Source organism: Erpetoichthys calabaricus, chromosome 14 (assembly GCF_900747795.2).
Source record: "Erpetoichthys calabaricus chromosome 14, fErpCal1.3, whole genome shotgun sequence".
Classification (NCBI taxonomy): Eukaryota; Metazoa; Chordata; class Cladistia; order Polypteriformes; family Polypteridae; genus Erpetoichthys; species Erpetoichthys calabaricus.
Genome location: NC_041407.2, coordinates 41,720,194 through 41,746,892, shown reverse-complemented (window position 1 = coordinate 41,746,892; position 26,699 = coordinate 41,720,194). Strand labels below are relative to the sequence as shown.

Sequence of the window (26,699 nt, the reverse complement as noted above, 5' to 3'; positions counted from 1 at the left end):
AACTTTAAAGGCCTTCTTAAGAGGCCAGATTATTTCATATCTTTCCCATAGAAATAAATTAGAAACCAAGAAAGTATCAGAGCTAAGAAATGAAATTACTAGAATAGATGAAGAACAAGCCAGGCGTCCAAGTGAAGCTCTTCACAGGAAAAGGCAGGCCCTGCATACAGAACTTAACATCATAACAACTAAAGAAACTGAACAACTTATTTATAAGTCTAGACAGCATTACTATGAACACGGAGAAAAAGCTAATAAGCTTTTAGCTCAACAAATTCATAAACAAGAAGTTCACAATGCAATACCAGTAATCACCAACAAGAATGGAGAAGAAATCATCGACCATAATAAAATAATGCACACATTTAGAGATTACTATAAGTCTTTATATTCCACTGAGCCCAAAGAAGACAACACGCAATCTAATGCATTTCTGGATAATTCACAAATACCACAAATAGATGCTTTAAGTGCTGAGGAACTGGATAAACCTCTAACGCTAACAGAATTACTAGACGCTATAAAGTCACTACAAAGCGGGAAATCATCAGGCCCTGATGGTTACCCCGTAGAGTTTTATAAGAAATTCTCCACTCAGCTAGCTCCACTCTTATTGGTAACATTTACAGAAGCTAAAGACCACCAAATACTACCTCAAACATTTCGACAAGCATTAATCACCGTCTTTCCTAAACAAAATAAGGACTTGTTACAATGTGCATCATATAGACCAATTTCACTCCTGAATAATGATGTTAAGATACTCTCAAAAATCCTAGCTAGAAGGATGGAGAAAGTGCTGCCCTCGGTAATATCACAAGATCAAACTGGATTTATTAAAGGCCGACATCTATCTTCAAATCTCCGACGCTTGTTTAATGTTATATATTCACCAGCAAAATCAAACACCCCAGAGATATTACTATCATTAGACGCAGAAAAGGCATTTGACATGATTGAATGGAATTACCTTTTCACTGCATTGGAGAAATTTGGGTTTGGCCCGAATATTTGTGCTTGGATCAAACTACTGTATACCAGTCCAGAAGCTTCAGTTTGTATTAATAACATTTGCTCAGACTACTTTAAACTAGAACGTGGTACCAGACACGGATGTCCCTTGTCGCCACTGTTGTTTGCAATCGCTATTGAACCACTGGCGGTTCACTGCCGAAATTCTTATCAGATAAAGGGGATTGTCAGAGAAGGACTGGAACAGAAAATTTCTCTATATGCAGATGATATGGTCTTATATATATCGGACCCAGAAAACACTGTCCCTGCTGTTTTAACAGCACTAACAGAATTTCAAAAGATATCTGGTCTTAGAATTAATCTGAATAAAAGTATACTCTTTCCAGTGAATTCACAAGCATATAATATTAAATTAGACACCCTACCTTTTACCATAGCAGATCAGTTTAAATACCATGGGGTAAATATCACAAGTAAACATAAAGCTCTTTATCAACAAAATTTTGGCGTCTGTATGGAAAAAATTAAGCAAGACTTGCATAGATGGTCAACCCTTCATCTCACTCTAGCCGGAAGAATTAACATTGTTAAGATGAATATCCTTCCTAAACTTCTCTTTTTATTTCAAAACATTTCAATATATATCAATAAATCGTTTTTTAAACAGTTAGATTCAATAATAACCTCATTCATTTGGAACTCAAAACACCCACGTATCCGAAGAGCGACCCTACAAAGACCTCAGGCAGAAGGTGGCATGGCTTTACCTAATTTTCAGTTTTATTACTGGGCAGCAAACATACTAGCCATAAAAACCTGGACACAAATAAATGCACATACACAGGCTTGGTCCGCAATAGAAGTAAAATCCTGTAGTACTTCTTTATATTCCCTGCTCTGCTCTCCAATAAATGAAAGTTATCGCAAATATACTAATAACCCAATTGTGCTTTACTCACTCAGAATATGGAACCAAATTAGGAAGCATTTTAAGATGGAAAATCTTCTATCAGTGGCACCTCTGCAAGAGAACCACCTCTTTCAACCTTCGCAAGTATATCCAGTTTTTAATACCTGGAAAAGTTTTGGGATTAAAATGCTCAGAGATCTTTATATAGACAACATATTTACATCTTTTGAACAATTACGTTCAAAATTTAACCTCCCAGCTACACATTTCTTTTACTATCTTCAAATTAGAAATTTTGTTAAACAGAAATTGCCCGATTTCCCCCACCTTGCACCCTCCACACTGCTGGAAAAAATACTGCTCAATTCCGAGGAAACAAACACTATCTCCGCAATATATAAAATCTTATTAGAGTCCCTACCTTTCAAAGATCCAAGAGGACATTGGGAAGAAGATCTCTTAATCAATATATCAGAAAAGGAGTGGAAGGTAGCAAAGCAGAGAATTCACTCGAGTTCTATATGCGCAAAGCATAGAATTATTCAACTAAAAATTATATATCGAGCTCATCTGTCTCGCTTAAAACTGTCCAAAATGTTTCCAGGCCATGATCCAACCTGCGGGCGCTGCAACCAAGCTCCTGCCTCACTGGGTCACATGTTCTGGGCCTGCACCAAACTAACATCATTTTGGACAAAAATTTTTAAGTGCCTCTCAGACAGCCTTAGTATCACAATCCCTCCTAACCCACTAACAGCTGTGTTTGGTGTCCTTCCAGATGGACTGGAATTGGAGAAGGACAAGCAAACGGTGATTGCATTCACTACACTCTTGGCACGCAGACTTATTTTGTTAAATTGGAAGAATCCTAATTCTCCTCTTATAAGTCAGTGGGAAACCGATGTTTTATATTATTTGAAATTGGAAAAAATCAAATTTTCAGTTAGAGGATCTGTACAAAATTTTTTCAAAACATGGCAGGATTTAATCAATATTATTTTAGAATAAGAGAAATAACTATTATTGCATTTAACTCCCTTCTCCATTAATTATTTATATAGATATTTACTTCTCCCCTTCTTTTGTCTAATGTTGCCTTATTAAAAAGCTTAAAGAAATTTTCCTTTAGCTAAGCTCTCCTTCTCAGGGGTGGGGTTTGATTTGTTTTCAAATTTAATTGATCTGTTTGTATGGAATGATTACAATGAAAATTAATAAAATAAAAATATATAAAAAAAAAATTATAATTTATAAAATTAAAAATACCAGGTTGTCCCATACATTTAGAAGACAACTACTGCACATAACTAAGTATTAGGGGCATTGTGCTGTGCTCACCATGTGACTTAGTACTTTGTCTTATTTGTAGTATTTACTCAAGGACCATTTTTTTAAAGGATACAGTAAAAATTAAATAAAATAATCATTCATACAAAAAATAAACACTTCAAAAGAACAATAGAAAAGCTGTAAGCTCCTCTTTCTAAATTTTTCTGCTGTTTGAATGTTGCAAGTATATTTTGACAAAGACATGGCATTCATACTAATTTCTGCCTAGATCCACAGATATTTTAACTGTTATGTAAAAAGAAGCAGCAAGATGAACGATCAAATAACAGATCCATTACTAAATATTATTTAAATGTAAAGTTTTTACTTGTGATGTAATACTTCATTTTGAAGTAAAGTAGACCATCACTTTTAATTCTGTATGTTTATAAGAATTGTAATATTGTTTTTCTGAAAACAAAGGGAAGCAAAATCAATTTTTATATGCTTATTCTAAATATTCACCCTGACACTGACCTTCAGAAAAAAAACACTTAAATGTCAAAGTGAAAACAAATCTGTACAAGGCAATCTCAATTCATGACATTTATTCAAACACAAAATAACTAAATTACCCAAGTATTCCTCTTTACTATAACACAACTAAATAATCAGTAGTGTACTCAATTAGATTTGGAAGACACATAATTAGTTAAATGGTGATCACCTGTGCCAAAACGTAAAGAATAAAGACAAAGGAACAATCCAGACAACTCAGTGACAAGGTTATTGAAAAGTATCGGTCAGGAGGTGGATTACAAGAAAGACTCCAAGTTACTGAATATCTCAAGTACAGTTAAGTCAATCATTAAAAAATGGAAAGAATACTGCACAGCTCTAAATCTGCACAGAGAAAATCTCCCTCAAAAACAGACTGACCACACAAGGAGAACACAAGTGAGGGAGACCATGAAGAGACCAATGAAAACCTAGAAGATATCTTCTTCAAAGGCTGAGATCAGAAAGGGATTATGCATGCAACAATTGCTACCCGGGTTCTTCACCAATTGCAGCTTTATGGAGAGTGCCAAAGAGAAGGCCACTGTTTGCCAGAAGGCATGTAGGGAAACTCTGAAACCAAGTGAAGCATGGTTCTACTGTCTCTTAAGCCCACAATGTTTGTTTTTTGGTTATAAAACTAAATGCCTTCTTCAAAAACACCACCACCACACCATAAAGCATAGTGATAGAAGCATTACTCAATGGGGATGCTTCGCCACAGAAGGGACTAAAATGACCATGAAAATAGAGGGTAAAAGGTGTACAGCTAAATACAGTGACATCCTGAACTTGTAAATAGCTCTTCACGCACAGTCCTGATGCAACATTACGGAGTTTGAGCAGTTTTGCAAAGAATGATGATGAAATACTGCAGTACACAGATGGGCAAACCTGATACAGTTGGGCCTACCCACACTGAGTGACTCCGTAATTGCTCTAAAAGTTGTATTCAATTATGTTGTGCTTAGTAACTGTAATAAATTCAGTTCAATTTGTACACAGTTGTTTTCACCTTAAAGAGTCTTTGATTATCAGTGCCTAATTAGCCTTAAAACCCACTGTGATTCAATATTGCGTAAAAATGAGAATGATTCAGCAGTTAAAATTTTTAAGCACCACATATTAATAAATCTGCATAGTACAGAAGTAAATTATTTTGTCAATATACAATCACCAATAGCAATTAATGTACTTGTGATTATGTCTGCATATTGTATGCAGCATATTACACATCATACACTAACACATTTTGTTGTAGCTTTCAATATTACACAGAATGCACTCAAAATCAGATAAAGGGTGTTAAAAAGATTGATTTGTTTTTCTATTTTACTTCCAGACAAGAAGACCATTTTTTAGGATAATTTAAAGTAATTTCATGTTAACTATTAAGTTCTCATTGTGTTTGAGATTTGAAAGACAGACTTGCAATAATAATTCCTGCTTATTTTGCAAAAGAACTTACCTTCAGGCTCCCAAAAAAAAAAATCACCAGATTGTGCCAAAGTTGTGTAAAAGACCGAAATATTTAAATTTCCATAGCACCAAGTTACATGAAGGACCCCACAACAAAATCATGTTTACAGGCTTAAAAGCTACATTTAGCAGAGACATTGCTGTTACCTGAAATTAACTTGTGGTTGAAAATCTTATAAGGACTTCATTTGAGCAAACATAAAAATAAAATGTATGGCAGTTAATAACAATAAACCCTGCAATTAAACAGTTACCTAACAGTGTGCAAGGTTGCCTGCCCCACAGAGGGAGCTCATAGTCTTAAAGTCTACATTTATTTTCTATCCATCCATTTTCCAACCCGCTGAATCCGAACACAGGGTCACGGGGGTCTGCTGGGGCCAATCCCAGCCAACACAGGGCACAAGGCAGGAACCAATTCCGGGCAGGGTGCCAACCCACCGCAGGTCTACATTTACTTTAAAGAAGCTAAAAAACAATTAAGCCACTTACGTCGTCACCTTTTAATATGTTTGGCATCTGGCAAAAAAAAAAATTTTGGCTTATTCTTGCATATATTCAGGTGACAAAGTTCAAAAGCAACTACAGTAATCCCTCGCTACATCGTGCTTCGCCTTTCGCGGCTTCACTCCATCGCGGATTTTATATGTAAGCATATTTAAATATATATCGCGGATTTTTCACTGCTTCGCGGGTTTCTGTGGACAATGGGTCTTTTAATTTCTGGTACATGCTTCCTCAGTTGGTTTGCCCAGTTGATTTCATACAAGGGACGCTATTGGCAGATGGCTGAGAAGCTACCCAGCTTACATTTCTCTTTCTCTTGCGCTGACTTTCTCTGATCCTGACGTAGGGGGATTGAGCAGGGGGGCTGTTCGCACACCTAGACGATACGGACGCTCGTCTAAAAATGGTGAAAGATTATCTTCACGTTGCTATCTTTTGTGCAGCTGCTTCCTGAAACGACATGCTGCACCGTGCTTCGCATACTTAAAAGCTCGAAGGGCACGTATTGATTTTTGCTTGCTTGTTTTTCCCTGTCTCTCTCTCTCTCTTTCTGTGCTCTTGACGGAGGGGGTGTGAGCTGCCGCCTTCAACAGCTTTGTGCCGCGGTGCTTCGCATACTTAAAAGCCAAACAGCCCTATTGATTTTCCTCTGCCTTTATGACAGTCTCTGCTCCTGACTCCTTTGAAGAGGAAGATATGTTTGCATTCTTTTAATTGTGAGACGGAACTGTCATCTCTGTCTTGTCATGGAGCACAGTTTAAACTTTTGAAAAAGAGACAAATGTTTGTTTGCAGTGTTTGAATAACGTTCCTGTCTCTCTACAACCTCCTGTGTTTCTGCGCAAATCTGTGACCCAAGCATGACAATATAAAAATAACCATATAAACATATGGTTTCTACTTCGCGGATGGCTCTGGAACGCAACCCCCGCGATGGAGGAGGGATTACTGTATCACCATCTCTTTAAATTTCCCCCATTACATTAAATACACAAAAATGTACCAAGTGCTTGAGAGTTCTTAAAACTGTTAGCAGTTGTGTGTATGATTTATGCTGTAGCTAAAATGTGGCAAGCAGCACGCACATCCACTAATCAAGAATTCAAAATTAACTTTCAACAAGTGAGACTGCAAGTTTAGTCTTGCAGGTGGCCGTGTAGGTAAAAGTATTACCTTAGACAAGAAGTCAGAGTCTGGAATATACTGCAAATGTAGGTTAAAGATCTGGCTTTCAGCTAAGGTAGTAAAGTTAGCAAAACTCAGAAACTACAAACGTAAAAAAGATAAATAAAAATGTGCTGCTCAATACTTCAGTGATGTACCAATCCTGTTTAAAATGCATACAATCAAACTCTCCAACAGATGGGATTGGGGAGGAAGAGAGGTAAGTTGGAGCATTTTCTTATGATATGAAATTTTCTTTACTCTTCAAAGTCTGACTGCTAAGGCATAGCTCACTGGAAAGCTCAAAAAAAAAAAAAAAGTACTTTTCAAATGGCATGGCCCAGGTTGCTTTATTCAAAGTTGACTTTCCTCTGGGCAAGCTACATTTTTCACAATTTTTGGTTAATAAAAAAAATGAAGGGCTTTGAGTAACAAATCAATTTGCTGGAATATGTATGGTTACTATATGTCTGTATATAAAAAAAAAAATCTGACTTGTTACTTAGTCCTGTTTCTGTTGGAATTCTGAAAGAATAGGCACTGTGCCAGTGTTACAATGTTGCTTTTTAGTACTATCTTCTTCACCCCAGTATGTGAAGAGTTTTTTTTTTTTGAGGGTATTTTATTACTACTACTTATTATTTGGCTGCTGCCTATATCCACAGCACCTTACAACATTTAGTTACATTTTGTTTTTCCAAGTAGAGTACAGGCAGGTAAAGTGACTTGCTCAAGCTCATAAAGTGTCAGTAGCAGATTATAAACAAACAACCTCATATTCCGAGGTCTAAAGCCTTAACCACTAAAACACACTGCCTGCTTAAGGTAAGATTTTTCAATATTTAGAATCAAGAATAAAGAACTGAAAACTGACTCAACTGTGAAGTTGGTGATGTGTGATCAACTTACAATGGAAGACTCAATTGGTTCAGAAAGGCAATGAAAATAGACATTTTCTGTATAGGTACCATTGTGCACTGGTCAAGTCTGCATTTGGAATGAGTTCAAATATCCTCAGAATAATTTAGACAAGAATAGGCCATATAGCCCAAAAAAGCTCTCCAGTCCTATTCCCTTAATTCTTCCAAAATAACATCAAGTCTAGTTTTGAAAGTTCCTAAAGTCCTCCTGTCTACTACACTACTTGGTAACTTGTTCCATGCGTCTATGGTTCTCTGTGCAAAAAAAATCCCTCCTAATGTGTGTAAAATTTACCTTTAACAAGTTTCTAGCTGTTGCCCCATGTTCTTGATGATCTCTTTTTAAAATAAGAGTCACAATCCACTGTACTAATTAACTTCATAATTTTAAATACTTTAATCATGTCTACTCTTCTTTAGCTTAAACTGAAAAAGGTCCGCTATTTTAATATTTCCATATAATTCATCCCCTGTAGCCCTGGAATCAGCCTAGACACTCTTCCATGGACTTTTTCCAGCGCGGTTATGTCGTTTTTGTAGCTTGGAGACCAAAACTGTAAACAGTACTCCAGATGAGCTCTAACCAGTGCGTTATAAAGCTACAGCCCTCCTTGGACTTGTACTCTACATATCATGCTATACCGAAATTCTGTTAGCCTTCTTAATGGCTTCAGAACACTGTCTGCCAGTTGATAGTGTCAAGTGCACTACAACTCCTAAATCCTTTTCATTAGGTGTACTTTCAATTTTCAGACCTCCCCTGTGTATTAAACCTAACATTTGTACATCTTACATGTACTGCTTTACATGTACTTAAATATTTTGTGATGCACATTAAGCTGACTGGCATGTAATTACTTGGATCTGCACAATCACCTTTCTATATAACGAGAAGATATTTGCCATGTTCCAGTTCTCCAGAATTTCCCCAGTGAACAGTAACTTCCTAAAAATTTGTGTCAAGGGCTTATATATGTACTAGCTAACCTCTAAGAATACGAGGATAAATATTATCGGATTCTGTTGATTTGTTTGATTTTAACCTATTTAATCTAAGCAGTACTTCTCCCTCTACAATTTACAAATCACTCAGTACCTCATTAATTGTTCCTTTTACTAGAGGGTTATCTACTCTTTCACATGTGAAGACCTCAGAAAAACTCTAGTTTAAAGCATCTGCTATTTCACTGTCTGTATTTTTAATTCCCCTTTATTATTCCTGATGCATTTCACTTCCTCCTTGACCATTCTTTTATTACTAAAATACTTAAAGAATCGCTTTGGGTCATCTTTTTCACTTTACCTACTATATTCCTTTCTAACCGCCTTTAAGCCTCCCTAATAGATTGAGGAGATTGTTCTTCCCCCACACTATGCGGCTCTTCAATTCCACCCTTTGGGGGTAAACGTTAACACTATACAAGATTATTGTCGATTATACCTGCCTTGCACTTTTTTTTTTTTTTTTTTAACTTGCACTGTGTTTTTATTGCCCTTTAATTAATATTGTTTTTATCAGTATGCTGCTGCTTGAGTATCTGAATTTCCCCTTGGGGATTAATAAAGTATCTATCTAATATCCTTCTTAAATGTTGCCCTCATGTTCACATACATAGTTTTCCCACCACCACTTCAGAAAAAAGTGAACACTTTTATTTGCTTCTTTACAAATGGAACTACAGTAATCCCTCCTCCATCGCGGGGGTTGCGTTCCAGAGCCACCCGCGAAATAAGAAAATCCACGAAGTAGAAACCATATATTTATATGGTTATTTTTATATTGTCATGCTTGGGTCACAGATTTGCGCAGAAACACAGGAGGTTGTAGAGAGACAGGAACGTTATTCAAACACTGCAAACAAACATTTGTCTCTTTTTCAAAAGTTTAAACTGTGCTCCAAGACAAGACAGAGATGACAGTTCTGTCTCACAATTAAAAGAATGCAAATATATCTTCCTCTTCAAAGGAGTGCGTGTCAGGAGCACAGAATGTCACAGATAGAGAAAACAATCTCTAGCAAACAAATCAATAGGGCTGTTTGGCTTTTAAGTATGCGAAGCACCGCGGCACAAAGCTGTTGAAGGCGGCAGCTCACACCCCCTCCGTCAGGAGCAGAGAGAGAGAGAGAGACAGAGTTTGTTTTTCAGTCAAAAATCAATACGTGCCCTTCGAGCTTTTAAGTATGCGAAGCACTGTGCAGCATGTCATTTCAGGAAGCAGCTGCACAAAAGATAGCAACGTGAAGATAATCTTTCAGCATTTTTAGACGAGTGTCCGTATCGTCTAGGTGTGCGAACAGCCCCCCTGCTCAATCCCCATACGTCAGGATCAGAGAAAGTCAGAGCAAGAGAGAGAGAGAGAGAGAAGAGTAAGCAATCTAGCTTCTCAGCCATCTGCCAATAGCGTCCCTTGTATGAAATCAACTGGGCAAACCAACTGAGGAAGCATGTACCAGAAATTAAAAGACCCATTGTCCGCAGAAATCCGCGAACCAGCAAAAAATCCGCGATATATATTTAAATATGCTTACATATAAAATCCGCGATGGAGTGAAGCCGCGAAAGGCGAAGCGCGATATAGCGAGGGATCACTGTATGTCAAAATTGAAAAATATATAACACATAAAACTACACATTTAATAATAATTAAAAAAAAACAACTTTAAAAAGTTGAGGCAAAGCATCCCCAAAACATTCTTTATACTTACTAACACTGCTAAAACGTATAATCCAAAGGGATAACCACAGTCGCATAATGCCTAGAAAACAGCAGTGAGGGTAAAGGATGGTAAAAATATGAACATTCAGTAAAGACTCATTTCGTGTGATCTGAAATAACTTTACCAAACTTTTAATTATCTATGAATGAAAACAGGAATTTTGAAATTCACTGAGCTTAGACCAAAATTTTGTACTCCGACTGAAAATTCTGGGACACATTCTATATGCACTTATCTCCATCATCAAAATCTTAGGCTCATATTATCCACAACCAACACAGCTACAAACAGCTGCTAAGGCAAAGTATGTCCAGTTTATTGATAGAAAAATAAAGATCAGAATTAGCTTTATTTTTTTTAAACATATGAGCTACTCATTTGCTTATTTCTAGTCTCTGGAATATAGTTAATAATTCACATACCAAGCTTAACCAAAATCAAAAGTTCTGACACAATGGCCAGTTGTTGAATCAAAATAAAATAATCCATCAATATATAAGGCACACACTCAATCATCAGGGCCACTTTCGTGTTACTAATCAACCCTAACACGTAGCTGTTTTAGGATGTGGGAGGAAATCCATATTAATCTACTGTACTTCTAATTCAATACAGTCATTGGCTGGGCTGAGCTATGAATATAAGCCTCATTAATGCAACAAATATATTTGGGCACAACAATCAATACTTAACTGAGAAATGTTACTTTATTATCAATTAACAAATAATTGTCCAGCAACAGGAAATGGAACTCTATTGTAGGAGTGTAGGGAGAACTACAAGAAAAGCAAAGGGCACTGGAGTTGCACGTGCACACTGCAAAGCATGAACCTACATCTTTAAAGCAGGGCAGTAATTCAAGGTTTAGGGACAAACATTTTGACTACATCATTAATAGCACTTTATTAAGTTATGCTTATATTAAGTAATGTGTCAGTCCAGTATTCCATCCTCCCATTTTCTTGTCAGCGACAGTATGTATTTAAAAATATAGAGAATTACACTACAGCACCTAAAAACATAGATGGACGATGAATACATATAGTGTGTTAAATTAGCTAACTGTTTTTATCTAAAGTTAGATACAAATGACAACTGCAGTTGGAAATTTAAATGAGAAATTCACTTTTTTTTTTTTTTTTTAAGTACATGGGCTCATTATAATACAGCTATCGTTTGCACTCCAATGTCTAGATAGATGAAAATCTGAAACCTATCTGCATTTTTCCTCAAGGACATATTTTGAAGCACCACAAAATACACCATTAGTCTAATCGATTTCCCATGCAATACTATAGAAGACTTTGCCAAGACATTCAAAAAATTTTTTTAAATGTAAACCATTTATTGAAATGAAAAATAAATACATCAATCTTGCCAGAAAACATTTGATAAATAGGAAGTTTGAATATAAAAGCTGTTACTACTCTTTTGGACTGGAAATATGCATAGAAGTAAAGTGCAATGCTGAAGAGTTTATGACTTCAGACGCCATACTCACACTAGAAGTCATGCACCCATATATTCTTTCTTGAAATATTTTTAAATAAAAATAACTTTTTAAATGGGCCAATGCTCTACATCCAAACATTAAAAAGGTATGCAAAAGAAGTGATTATAAATTAGTTTCAATGGAGAAGGTAAGCATGGCTTAACTTATTCAAGTAATGCATATAAATAGTTATGGATTTAAAAAAAAAAAAAAAAAAAAAAAAAAGGCCAGGCAAAGTGACACGTCATCCATCAAGAGCTTTTAGCCTGCTATCACACTATGCAACTTTTCCTATGAAAATGGCCTACATTTACAGTGTACAGTACACAATCACAGAGCACAACTGTTACTGTCACCTGTGTAGAACAACCTCAGTGAGTCAGTTTCAGCAATCTTAACTACCCTAGAAGCTCTGCAGCTCCCATGGCAATGCAATTCTGGTTTCATTTTATTATACAAGGTCACAAGTAGGGTGGATTTTTGGGCCTTCAAAACCTAACAGCCAATCAGCACTTAACAGGCAACACATTCAATTCCCACAAAGAGTGGAGAACAATGACAGCTGCAAGAAAAGCGAGTGTTTTGGACTATGCAAAAGGAGGTCAGGCTAGTCAAACTCTGAACGTGTAACACAAGATTTGGAAATATGATGAAAAGTAAGGAAATTGTACAATAGGAACTGCCTGTGATTAATATTCACATAATTTCACACCTTCAGGTCAACAAGATTAGGCAAAAGTCTGTGATGCTCTCCAACTAGAATCTGTACCAAGTTCTGTAGTATGATGCATGGTGAAACACTGACGTGGATTAAACCAATTTACAGTCCAACTACCTAGTTTCTATGCACATTAAAAAAAGATCTTAGAATATAAACAGAGGCTCTCAATTTTCAATTACTATTCAATTCATTCCTATTTAAATACATCTCTCATTAGACAATCTTACAGTACTGAACACATTTAGAAATATATACAGTATAAAATATAGTTAAATGCATTTTATATATACTGTAAATACTTTGGTCTACAAGTGTTGCATTTTATGAAGATGTTGCAATCTTTCAAGTAAACCAAAAGAGAGTGAACTACTGCAAACTAAAACAGTGCTGTCTCATGACACCTATGCATTATAAACTAAACCTATAACATACAAAGTTAATTCAGTGGCTGCCTACCCTAAGGCAGTAGAAATTATTCAGACTACACTTTTCCTCTAACCAATATTTCAATTATTAAAATTACAAAACATGCCCATTTGGTTTACCTCATGTAATCTTCCACTTTTACTTCTATATCCCACTCTTCCTCCACAAGGTCGTAACCAAGAGACTTGTGGCTGCCATTGGTAGGATAAAGGTTGGGGGCCAAGAACTCAAAGCAGTGTCTCGGTGACAGGGAGTCTGCAATGCTGTGTGTCTGTGTTGCTGCTGTAATAAGTTGGGGTGAAGATATTGTACATGCACTTCTAAATCTTGTGCAACACTGGGTTGACTGTTGTTGCTGGAACTTGTAGCTATGGTCTTTACTGAGTCTTTCCAATGAGTCCAATGCATGAATAATTTGTGGTTTGGTCATACCAGTGAGACGGAGACGTTGCAGGAGGTCAATTTGCTCAATAGTGTACCGTGGCTCTTCTGTGCAGTACTCCATCTTTGTACCTGTAGAAATTAGCCCAGGCATAGTAGAAAAAAAATATTTCAAAATTGTTTTAAATAAAAAACAGCTTTATCAACAAGGTTTAAAATGCAATCTAAAAATCTGTCATAAAACTAGAACCACTCCTGGGCTATGAAATGATCTACTCAAACATACTAAAAGCATAGCATTTGGATACAATTATGACGATTACAGAACCATTTTCTAAATTTAGCAGAATATGAAAACACATACCTTCACAGACATGCAACCAATTAACTGGCTCACTCAGATGTTATTTAAAGTAGCTTAAGGGAGCTATTTACATTGTCGATGGCATCACATTTTTGACCACTTTCTACATATAAACCTTCAAAGACAAATTAGACAGACAACCCCTCCTCTACCGATTAAAGTTTACAAATTATCATGATATAGATTTAAAAACTACTAAATTTATTTTTTAGTAAAAGCTAAGAGTTTTTGTTTAAAGTTAACCTACACAAAAGGGACAGGTTCCTGAAGACTAATATATAAAATGCATACACATATGATACATTTGAAAACATTAGACCTTTAATATAGGTTGGGTGCCTCTAACCCAAAAATGCCTGGGACCAGAAGCATTTCAGATATTTTCAGATTTTGGAATATTTGCATATGCATAATGAGATAACTTGGGGACACTCTAGATCAAGTACAGAAATGCAGCCAAACCATATCACCAAGTCTGTATTGTAATGTGCAAGGACATAACAAACATAGCAGCCACTCCGCCATTTATACTTCAAAGTTGCTTGTGTACATTGCAGTAAAGCCACAAAGATCACACAATTTGTATTTTTTTCTAAAAAAGAAAATAAATATATATATAACTGCTAAGGAAATACTTGTCTTAAGAGACTGTTTAACTGCAAGAGGTTAAATGCTTCCAAAATGGGACAGTTTCCAAACAAGGGGACTCTGTGTGCTAAACAGTATAACTTTGCAATGCTATGGGATATGATATCTAAACTTGAAAGATTGGGGCACAAAAGATAACAGATTCCAGGATTGTGCATCACAAAATATATTGGGTATGTACTGTACTGTAAAATATAGGGTTATTTTTTTGGGAGAGAAATCCTTAAAGCACAGTTATTTTTGGGTTTTATTTATTTGAAATTGGTGCAAACAAATTTTTTAACCATATAAACACTTTCGTTAAAAAAATGGAAGTGTTGTAATTGCAACTCTTTGGCCATTTGAAGCTCCTTTATTATATAAGCAGAGTAAAAGATGTTCGTTTTTGGGTCTGTAATTTAGGCTCAATATTTCCAAAACACCCTTAGTGCATAAGGGGTTAAAACCCAAAAGGGATTAATATAATTTATGGATATTTTAGTGCCCTCAGAAAATTTCATTTTATGCATACTCAACCTATGTGTGTGTCTTTTTATATTGTCACAGATGGCCGGGATCCTTACCCGGCCAGGACACCTCTTCGCTGGAAGAATTGGAGCAAGCCTGGTCAGAGCGTTACCTCCCACGGGACTCTAGATGGAAGCCCCCATGGGTTGCAGCGGTGCATCAGACTCCCGCAGTCAGTGAGAGTCGGTGGAAGGTGGACAAAGCTTACCGAGGAGGAGTGGAGGAGAAAAGAGAAACAGAAGGAAAAGAGGAATATTGTGCTTGTGCATTGGGACTGTGTTATGGGCTCATGGGAACAGGGAAGACATTCTCCGCAAGTGAAGAAAAATAAAAGCACTCATGTTTTTATAAGTGTGCATCCGGGTGGCTGGCACAGACACACACACATATATTTATATACAGTATATTAGTAACAAGGCACTATAAAGGTCCCCGACCTCGACTGACAACGGAGGCACGTGAACGGAGCCTTCCTCGTACCCACAGACACAACACAGTCCCAGAAGCACACAAAACAAAAAGTTCCAACAAAACATCAAATCTTCCTTCGCCACCTCTCCTTCCGGCAAGTATTGTCCTCCTCCTCCTCCCGACTCTGGCTCCTGGTGTGGTGTCTGCCGGCTTCTTTTATAGCCCACTCGTAAGTGCTTCAGGTGATACTTGACCTAATTAAGGCTGCACTTCCGGGTGTGGCTGCATTACAGCCCACACGGGCTCAGGAAGCCGTGCAGCTCCCCCTGGCGGTTGCCATGAAGCCCAACAGGGATGAGCTCCGGTGTTCCACAATAGTGGCCCCTTATGCAACCGGGGGGGGGCTGGCACCAAGTGTTCTGGGGGATATAGTGTGCATCCCATGGCTGCTCCCCCAGATCCAATATCACAGGGGCGTGCCGGCCGGGCATGGGTCCCAGCCTTCCGCCACAATTTATATAATATAGTACTTCTTTTGGGGGTTTCTAACCTTACATTCAAAGTATACACTTAAACACAAGTAAAAATTTGAAGTGCTCACTCCTGAATACACACAAACAAACAGCTCTAACAGTTGATTGGTTGTTCAGATAATGAAATGTTTATATAAAACAAATTCAGGCTATATTAGCTTTTGACCTTATATTACACATATATGATGGTAACTACTGTCTCTCTCTCTAATATATATATATATATATAAACAACAAAAGGACTGCGCTATATTATGTTCACTTTGCCTAAATCTACTCAAACTATAAAAAGAGGACTGCTTACTTAACACATTTTCTTTCTCAATGTAACAGTGCATGCAGTACTCTGAAAATTTCACACAAAAAGAAACATAATATATAAACAGTGTGCGAATAAGTACACATCTGATACTACCTGGTTTAGTAGTTATTAAATCGAGTCCCGGGGAAAACTGGATGCCCGATTTCATTTCAAACAACTCAATATGCGACTCATTCTTGCATTTAATCGTCTTGTTTAATTAGCGGGCTCTTCTGTTGCCATTCTGTACTGAAACAAAACTTAAGTGTGTGAATTAATTGTGCACAAAAATTTTGATGTTCATATTTTTTCTGCAACCGTTTGCCTGAGCGAGTCACTTAATGTAACTTAATATACAATATACGTACGTACATACATACATACATACATACAACTCAAACCACAACAGTAATCATAAATTGTACTTATCCCTGTACTTGTAAAAAACCTTGGGAACATGCTCAAAGCTCGTCTAGGTCACTGGAAAGCGCAGTCACTTTCAAGTCCGACCCAAAACAGACAGTAACAACAAAAACGTTCTAGGTTTAAACGAGTCAGTCAACTCAATTCGGCTAACAGACTTTTAATTTCCTCTAGTTGCTCTATTGTATGTAACAAATTACCCCGTCATGTTTGCAAATGAAGGATTTATCAGAAGCCCTGCTGCATATACTTTTAAATAAGCGAACAGAGGGGGAAATTCGTTTGAGTTGTTTACGATACATTCTTATGGTCAACTAATTGATCGAACCATTACAACGTAATTCTTCATGTGCGAACTAGTTGCATACTCATAAGGACGAAAATCACAACTGCTCATCCGAGATTTCCAAACACAAAGCGACCGTTAGTGTCACAACGCAACGAATTTTCCCTAATCAACGAAGCTTCACTTCCATAATAAAGTTCAGTAAATCTGAAAGCTGTACACCTTCCGTCAGCAGTCCACAAAACCCTTAGTTACGGTTTTATTTGTCTTGTCCTGGCTAGTCTCCAATTCCCCCTTCCCCCTCCATCCTTCATTTTATTTAGACATCTGCAGGGCCGGAAATAATGGGACCCCAACACTTTTTCTAGGTACTGAAGCGCCTCGAGCGCAGTTGCGACGCCCCATCTACACCCATTATTACGGATTCTTTTCAAATGTCCAGTTCCGTGCTGCGGCAGGTCACTACCCGGCCAAGCCAGTAATTTATTACATCCCGCAATGCGTCCTTCGCCTGGTTGGCAACTCACCTCCCGGTGTCTTTTGCCAGACTGCTGCATCCCGAGAATCTCTATTCTCAGCGGTGGCCACAGCATGCTGCCATGTAGAAGTCACATCTCGCAAGAACAGAGCCAGACACATGCATCTGTCGGCGACCTCTCACCCCTTTTCCAGAGGCCCGTGCCGCAGGAAATGCAGATCCTGACCGACCTGGGCAAAACACCCAGCTGTACGTCTCCCAAAGCGCGTGCAGAAATTGCCGCAGCTGAAACGCAGCAGCCTAGAAAAGCGCGCGAGACGCGACCCGGCATTCCCACTGTCTAAAAAACTGATTTAGAAGAGGCGTGTCTCGAGACGGACAACTAAAACCTCGCTTAAGCGTCACTTCCGGGAACATTCGTCCCGCTAAAGAGTTAAAACGTTGGGAAGGTATTCCGTCAGCTTCCAGAGTTTATGTGGTCTCATGTAATACTGTAATGGACATGGCATCGTCCCATAGCAGTTTTCTTTTGACGTTATGCCGAAAGGAAAGGGAAAATGCTGTTCCATGTTTGACGGAGGACTGTTATGAATCATCTAGGAAAACCGAGAACAATCACAGTGCACTCATCAAATATAAAAGGGAGTAGACATTCATAGGAGATGTTGAGAAAAGGAAACTGCAAAGAAGTTTTGCTGGATTTTTTTCTTAATTAACATATGATACATTGCAGTAATAATGTAATGAATGTAAAAAGAAAATAAAAAATACAAAGAAAAGCAGAATGCACGGGAAATATTCAGGTATATAACAGCATTGTTTAAAATGTGAATGTACAAAAAAATATATATTTAATTTTTTAAAAGTGTCTTGTTATTTTTTGTATTTATTTAGAGGATCACAATAAATTTAGGTCATCAAAAATTCAAAAATAATTCTGATGCTAAATTTATTTTTCTGAATAAAAATGGAACATGAAGAGATTTACTGTCAAAGATTAGGATGTGTATAACCTAGAGGAATACACATTTTTATGAAGCATAGGCAGAATAGGAAATGAGGTGGGGTTGCTTTTTATGTCAAACATAATTTAAACCCAAGTTCTCTTCATCCGGATGATGAGCCTCCTTTTAGTGAAGACAGGTGACTTTGTTGGGGAAAGCATTAGGGAAAGAAGTTTTAGGAGTGTGCTATAGACTGCCCAATGCAGACAATAATTTCACTGCATATTTTTTGGTAATAATAAAACAGCAAGTTTACAGAGTGTTGTTATAGCCATGGGGGACTTTAACTACCCAAATATTAACTGGGATAACCTTGCAAACAGCAGAGCACAAGAGCTGGAGTTTTTAGACGTAATCAGTGACTGTTTTTTAACATAGTATGCTAAAGCACCAATGCGGGTTGAAGCCTATTTAGATTTAGTATTTTGTAATAATCAGGATAGAGCTGAGGGTGTAGAGGTTATTGTATCACTAGGGTCAAGTGGCCATAACAGAATACAATTCTTAAGAGTGCAGATGCAAAGACTAAAACTGTTAAGTTTAATTTTGGTAGGGCACATTTTGAGCAGATGCAGCAATGTCTGAGGAGGATAGACTGGGATAACAATTCTTTAAGTGCAGACCCAGTTGAGGAGCAGTGGAACAGGTTTAAAACAGTGTTACATATAACGCAGGCCAGGTACATACCTAAATTTGGACTTGGTAAGAAATTAAAAAAAAACTCCGTAGTGGGTTAATAAAGAGTTGAAAAAGAAGTGGCAAAGTTAAAACAGCTATATAAGGTGTATAAGTCTAATAACTCCAATGTGTATTATAGGGCATATGAGAACATGAGGGCAACCATGAAGATGGATATTAGGGAGGCTAAAAGGCAGTTAGAGAGGAATGTAGCAGATAAGGTTAAAGATGACCCAAAGAAATTCAGTATTTGTGTACAATACAATACAATTTATTTTAGTATAGCCCAAAATCACACATGAAGTACTGCAATGGGCATTAACAGGCCCTGCCTTTTGATAGCCCCCAGCCTTGACTCTCTAAAAAAAAGGGAAACACTCCCAAAAAAACCCTTGTCGGGGAAAAAATTGGAAGAAACCATGGGAAGCGCAATTCAGAGAGAGACCAATTTCCAGGTAGGTTGGGTGTGCAGTAGGTGTCAAAAAAAATGTCAGTCAGTCAGTCATTTTCCAACCCACTATATGCTAACACAGGATCACGGAGGTCTGCTGGAGCCAGTCCCAGCCAACAGAGGGCACAAGGCAGGAAGAAACACCGGGCAGGGCACCAGCCCACCGCATCAAAAAAAGATGGTAAATACAATATACAGAATAGAACACAAGTAATTCTCAATACAATATAATAGTGCAATAGAAATATTACAAGTACAGAGCAGAATTAAACAGTAGATGATATTACATAATACAATTTGGATTTGTTCAAAGTCCTGGAGACCCTGGCCATCAAACTGCCTTCCCCTATTGGTAATTCCATAGTTGATTCAGCGCTGGGCCAGCCAAACTAATGTAAGGACCCCTCTACCCGACGATCCCTGCGATCTTCTATCAGAGATGACTTTACCTTTGGCAGGCAAAACAACTTGGCAGTAGGGCAGTGGCACCAAGTGCCACATTTGAGTACTGAGAAGAGAAACAGAATAGGTAAGGGTTAGAAACAAATTACAACTATCATATTACTTATGTTTTAGTGCTAATAACTAACAACAGAAATGCAGTATGTACAGTTAATCAGCAGCTGTAGTTAGGATATGCTAAACTGAAGCAATAAGTCTTCAGTCAGGATTTGAAAGCTGAGACTGAAGGGGCATTTCTTATAGTAGCAGGCACACCATTCCACAGTTTAGGAGCCCTGTAACTAAAAAGCATGACCTGCCCACTGTTATTTTATTAATCCTTGGAATCATAAGCAGACCGGTATCTTGAGATCTTAATGTACATTGTGGTTTGTATGTCATGATAAGTTCAGATAAATAAGCTGGACCTGGGCCATTTAAGGCTTTACAGTATATGTTAAAAGGAGGATTTTGAAATCTGTCCTAAACTTAACCGGGAGCCGGTGTTCTTGTAATAATTCTTGCAGCATCATTTTGGATTAATGGGAAGCTGTGTAAAGAACAGTTTGAACATCCAGTGAACGCTGAATTGCAGTAGTCAATCCTAGTAGAAATAAATGCATGAATGAATTTCTCAGAATCCCTAGTAGTAAACGAACAGTCAAGGAAGGGGTGAAGTGCATCACAAATAGAAAAGGGCAATTAATACAGACAGTGAAATAGCAGATGTTCTAAAGTCATGTTTTTCTGAGGTTTTCACATGTGAGGAAGTGGATAACCGCCCAGTGGTAAAAATCACTGCTAAGAAGGTACTGAGTGATTTGTAAATTGTAGAGGGAGAAGTACTGCTTAGAATAAATAGGCTGAAATCAATTAAATCACCAGGACCAGATAATATTTACCCTCTAGTTTTTAAGGAGGTTAGTGAGTACATATATAAACCCTTGATGCATATTTTTAGGAAGTCACTGCACACTGGGTAAATTCCAAAGCACTGGAAAATGGCAAATATTATTTAAAAAGGGTGATTGTGTAGATCCAAGCAACTATAGGGCAGTAAGCCTAACATGTATCACAGGTAAATTAATGGAAGGAATTATTAAGGATAAGATTGAGAAACATGGCAAGAACAGAAGTTTTACTGAACAGTCAGCATGGGTTCAGAAGAGGAAGGTCATTTTTTGCAAACATGCTAGAAGGAGCAATAAAGGGATATGATGAAACTAGAGCATATGATATTATTTATCTGAACTTTCAGAATGCATTTAATAAGGTGCCACATGAGAGGTTGGGCATAAAACAAAAAGAAGTGAGACTTCAAAACGTGGTGTGTAGAAGAGTGCAGAATTGGCTCAGACATGGGAAACAGAGGATTATGGTGTGAGGAACCCTGTCAGAATTGGCTAATGTTAAGAGTGGTGTCCCTCATGGGTAAGTGCTAGGGCTGTTGCTATTTTTAATATATATAAATGATTTGGATTAGAATATAATCCAAGGTGGGATAAGCTTTTAAGTTTGGAGACAGTTGAGGAGCAGTGAAACAGGTTTAAAAATGTTTTACATGTAATTCAGGACAGATACATACCTACATTTGGAATTAATAGGGAATTTTAAAAAAAACACAGTGAATTAATAAAGATTTAAAAACAAGCAGCAAAGGAAAAAACTGCTTTATAATGCATATAAGACTAATGACTGCAAAGTGAATCATAGAGAACATGAGGGCAACCATTAAGACTTAATCAGGGAGGCAAAAAGGCAGTTGGAGAGGAATATAGCAGATAAGGCAAAAGAAGACCTTAAGAGATTCTTTCAGTATTTTAGTAGTAAAAGAACATTCCAAGAGGAGGTGAAGTGCATCAGGAATAGTAAAGAAGAATTAAAAGATACCGACATTGAAATAGAGCTAAACTTGCATTTTTCTGAGGTCTTCACAACTGAGGAAGTGTATGGCTTCCCAGAGGTAAACAGGACTACTTAGGAGGAATCTGGAAATTGTAGAGGGAGAAGTACTGTTCAAATGAAATAGGCTGAAATCAAACAAATCACCAGGACCAGATAATATTTACCCTTGAGTTCTTAAGGAGGCTAGCAAGTACATAGCAAGCCCGCAGGGCTCGGTACTGGGACCTTTACTGTTTTCACTTTACATGCTTCCACTGGATTCTATCATTTGCAACCATAATTTTCACTCATATGCAGATGACACCCAGTTATACCTTTCATTTAGATCAAATTACGGTTTTCCAATGTTGTCTTTAATTAGTTGTGTTAGTGAATTAAAGGAGTGGATGGATGAGAACTACCTTAAACAAAGATAAAACTGAGATGTCAATTATTGGAGGGATTGACGCTGATCACAACAATATTTTGTCATCATTTAACTCAGTTGGAATCACCATTAATTTTATTGAATCAGCCTGCAATCTAGGCGTTATCTTTGACTCTAGCATGTCATTTAAAGTGAACATTACAAAGCTGTCCAAATCATGTTTCTTCCATCTTAAAAATGTTGGGAAATGAAGGCGCTTTCTAAATAAACAGGATTCTGAGAAATTAATTCATGCATTTATTTCTAGTAAGATTGACTACTGCAATGCAGTGTTCACTGGATGTTCAAATTGTTCTTTATACAGCCCTCCAGTTAATCCAAAATGCTGCTGCAAGAATTATTACAAGAACAAGAAAATACGAACACATAATTCCAGTTCTTGAATTCTTACACTGGCTCCCGGTTAAGTTTAGGGCAGATTTCAAAATCCTCCTTTTAACATATAAAGCCTTAAATGGACAAGGTCCGGCTTACTTGTCAGAACTTATCATGACTTACAAACCAGAGCGCACATTAAGATCTCAAGATGCTGGTCTGCTTATGATTCCAAGAAATAATAAAATAACAGTGGGAGGTCGAGCTTTTAGTTACAGGGCCCCTAAACTGTGGAATGGTCTGCCTGCTACTATAAGAGATGCCCCTTCGGTCTCAGCTTTCAAATTCCAGCTGAAGACTCACTGCTTCAGTTCAGCATATCCTGAGTAGAGCTGCTGATTAACTGTACAGACTGCATCTCTGTTGTTACTCATTAGCACTAAAACATAAGTAACATCCATCCATTTTCCAACCCGCTGAATCCGAACACAGGGTCACGAGGGTCTGCTGGAGCCAATCCCAGCCAACACAGGGCACAAGGCAGGAAACAGTCCTGGGCAGGGTGCCAACCCACCGCAGGACACACACAAACACACACTAGGGCCAATTTAGAAACGCCAATCCACCTAACCTGCATGTCCTTGGACTGTGGGAGGAAACCGGAGCGCCCGGAGGAAACCCACGCAGAGAACATGCAAACTCCACGCAGGGAGGACCCGGGAAGCGAACCCGGGTCCCCAGGTCTCCCAACTGCGAGGCAGCAGCGCTACCCACTGCGCCACCGTGCCGCCCATAAGTAACATGATAGTTATAATTTGCTACAAACCCTCACCTATTCTGTTTCTCTTCTCGGTACTCAATTGTGGCACGTGGTGTCATGGCCCACCTGCCAAGTTGTTTTGCCTGCCTAAGGTAAAGTCATCCCTGATAGAGGATCGCAGGAATCATTAGGTAGAGGGGTGCTTTCATCGGATTGGCTGGCCCAGCGCTGTCTCAGCTGTAGAATGGCCAATTGGGGGAGGCAGCTTTATGGCTGAGGTCTCCAGGACTCTAAACAAATCCAAATCATATTATGTGATATCATCTACTGTTAAATTCTGCTCCGTACTTGTGATATTTTTATTTTTATACTGTATTGAGGATTACTTGTGTTCTGTTCTGTGTATTGTACTGTATTGACCCCCTTCTTTTTAACACCCATTTCACACCCAAACTACCTGGAAATGGGTCTCTCTTTGAACTGCCTTTCCCAAGGTTTCTTCTATTTTTTCCCGACAAGGTTTTTTGCAGATGATGTTGTCCTTTTTTGCTTCATCAGGCCGTGATCTTCAGCTCTCTCTGGATTGGTTCGCAGCTGAGTGTGAAGCGGCTGGGATGGGAATCAGCACCTCAAAATCCGAGACCATGGCCCTCAGACGGAAAAGGGTGGAGTGCCCTCTCAGGGTTGGGAGCGAGATCCTGCCTGAAGTGGAGGAGTTCAAGTATCTCGGGGTCTTGTTCACGAGTGAGGGAAGAATGGGGCGTGAGATCGACAGGCGGATCGGTGCGGCGTCCGCAGTGATGCGGGCTCTGCATCGGTCTGTCATGGTGAAAAAGGAGCTGAGCCGTAAGGCAAAGCTCTCAATTTACCAGTTGATCTATGTTCCTACCCTCACCTATGGTCATGAGCTATGGGCAGTGACCGAAAGAACGAGATCGCGAATACAAGCAGCTGAAATGAGTTTCATCTGCAGGGTGTCTGGGCTCTCCCTTAAACATAGGGTGAGAAACTTAGTCATCCGGGAGGGGCTCAGAGTACAGCCGCTGCTCCTCTGCATCAAGAGGAGTCAGATGAGGTGGCTCAGGCATCTGATCAGGATGCCTCCTGGACGCCTCCCTAGTGAGGTGTTCCGGGCACAGCCAACCGGGAGGAGGCCCTGGGGAAGACCCAGGACACGCTGGAGGGACTATGTCTCCCAGCTGGCCTGGGAACGCCTTGGGATTCTCCCGGAAGAGCTAGAAGAAGTGGCCGGGGAGAGGGAAGTCTGGGCATCTCTGCTCATGCTGCTGCCCTGCGACCCGACCTCGGATAAGCGAAAGAGGATGGATGGTTTTTTGGGAATTTTTCCTTGTCTTCTTAGAGAGTCAAGGCTGGGGGGGCTGTCAAGAGGCGGGGCCTGTTAAAGCCCATTGCAGCACTTCTTGTGTGATTTTGGGTTATACAAAAATAAATTGTATTGTATTGTATATATAAACCCTTGATATATAAACCCTTTGGAAGTTACTGCGCACTGGAGAGATTCCAAAGTACTGGAAAATAGCAAATATCATCCCATTATAAAAAAAGGGTGACAGGGCAGATCCAAGCAGCTATAGGCCAGTATGGTTAACATGCATCACAGGACAATTAATGGAAGGAATTATTAAGGATAAGATTGAGCAACACTTGGCAAGAACAAGAGTTTTTTGGAACAGTCAGCATGGGTTCAGAAGAGGGAGGTCGTGTTTTACTAACATGCTGGAATTCTATGCGGAGGCAACAAAAGGATATGATCAAAGTGGAGCATATGATATTATTTATCTTGATATTCAGAAAGCTTTAGATAAGGTGCCACACGAAAGGTTGGGCATTAACCTAAAAGAAGTGGGAATTCAGGGTGATGTTTTTAGATGGGTGCAGAATTGGCTCAGACACAGGAAGCAGAGGGTGATGGTGAGAGGAACCTCATGAGAATTGGCCAACGTTAAGAGTGGCGTTCCACAGGGGTCAGTGCTAGGGCCATTGCTATTTTTAATATATATAAATGGTTTAGATTGAAATATAAGTAACAAGCTAGTTAAGTTTGCTGATGATACCAAGATAGGTGGATTAGCAGATAATTTGGAATCTGTTATATCATTACTGAAGGACTTGGATAGCATACAGGGTTGTGCAGATTTGTGGCAGATGAAATTTTATCTCAGTAAATGTAAAGTATTACACATAGGAAGTAAAAATGTTAGGTTTGAATACACGATGGGCATTTTTTAAAATCGAGAGTACACTTTATGGTAAGGATTTAGGAGTCATAGTGGACTCTAAACTACAGAAGAAAAAAAACTCGCAGTGGGTTAATATAGAGTTGAAAAAGAAGCTGCAAAGGAACAAACAGCTATACAATGTGCATAAGACTAAAAACTTCAATGTGAATTGTAGAGGGTATGAGAAGATTAGGGCAACCTTTAAGAACATTATTAGGGAAGCTATAAATATAAGGCAGTTAAAGAGGAATATAGAAGATAAGGAGAAAGATGACACAAAGAGATTCTTTCAGTATTTTATTAGCAAAAGAACAGTCAAGAAGGAGGTGAAGTGCATCATGAATAATAAAGGTGAAACAAAAATACAGAGTATTAGCAGGAGATACTCAAAACTCTCATTTTTCTAAAGTCTTCACATATGGGGAAATAGATAACTTCCCAGCATTAAATAGGCTGAAATCAAACAAATCTTCAGGACCAGATAATATTTACTCTAGAATTCTTAAGAAGGTTAGTGAGTACATATATAAACCCTTGACGCATATTTCTAGGAAGTGACTGTGCACTGGGGAAATTCTGAAGAACTGAAAAATGGCAAATATTATCCTGTTATATGAAAAGGGTGGGCGGCACGGTGGCGCAGTGGGTAGCGCTGCTGCCTCGCAGTTGGGTGATCCGGGACCCGGGTTCACTTCCCGGGTCCTCCCTGCGTGGAGTTTGCATGTTCTCCCCGTGTCTGCGTGGGTTTCCTCCGGGCGCTCCGGTTTCCTCCCACAGTCCAAAGACATGCAGGTTAGGTGGATTGGCGATTCTAAATTGGCCCTAGTGTGTGCTTGGTGTGTGGGTGTGTTTGTGTGTGTCCTGCGGTGGGTTGGCACCCTGCCCGGGATTGGTTCCCTGCCTTGTGCCCTGTGTTGGCTGGGATTGGCTCCAGCAGACCCCCGTGACCCTGTGTTCGGATTCAGCGGGTTGGAAAATGGATGGATGGATGGATGAAAAGGGTGA

The 26,699-nt window shown here is 38.7% G+C and overlaps 1 protein-coding gene across 2 annotated transcripts in view; it reads right to left on the bottom strand.

The window, feature by feature from the left end:
* LOC114665218 (homeobox-containing protein 1-like) overlaps window positions 1–17,819 on the bottom strand; it is a 62,819-nt gene extending 45,000 nt beyond the window's left edge. For both annotated transcript variants that reach the window (XM_028819652.2, XM_028819653.2), the window contains exons 1-2: window positions 17,523–17,819; window positions 13,261–13,654 (exon numbers count right to left, since the gene is read on the bottom strand). In XM_028819652.2, the coding sequence (XP_028675485.1) occupies window positions 13,261–13,654; window positions 17,523–17,634 (506 nt within the window). In that variant the 5' untranslated portion in view covers window positions 17,635–17,819. The remainder of the gene's footprint in view (window positions 1–13,260; window positions 13,655–17,522) is intronic.
* Window positions 17,820–26,699: the final 8,880 nt, after the last annotated feature.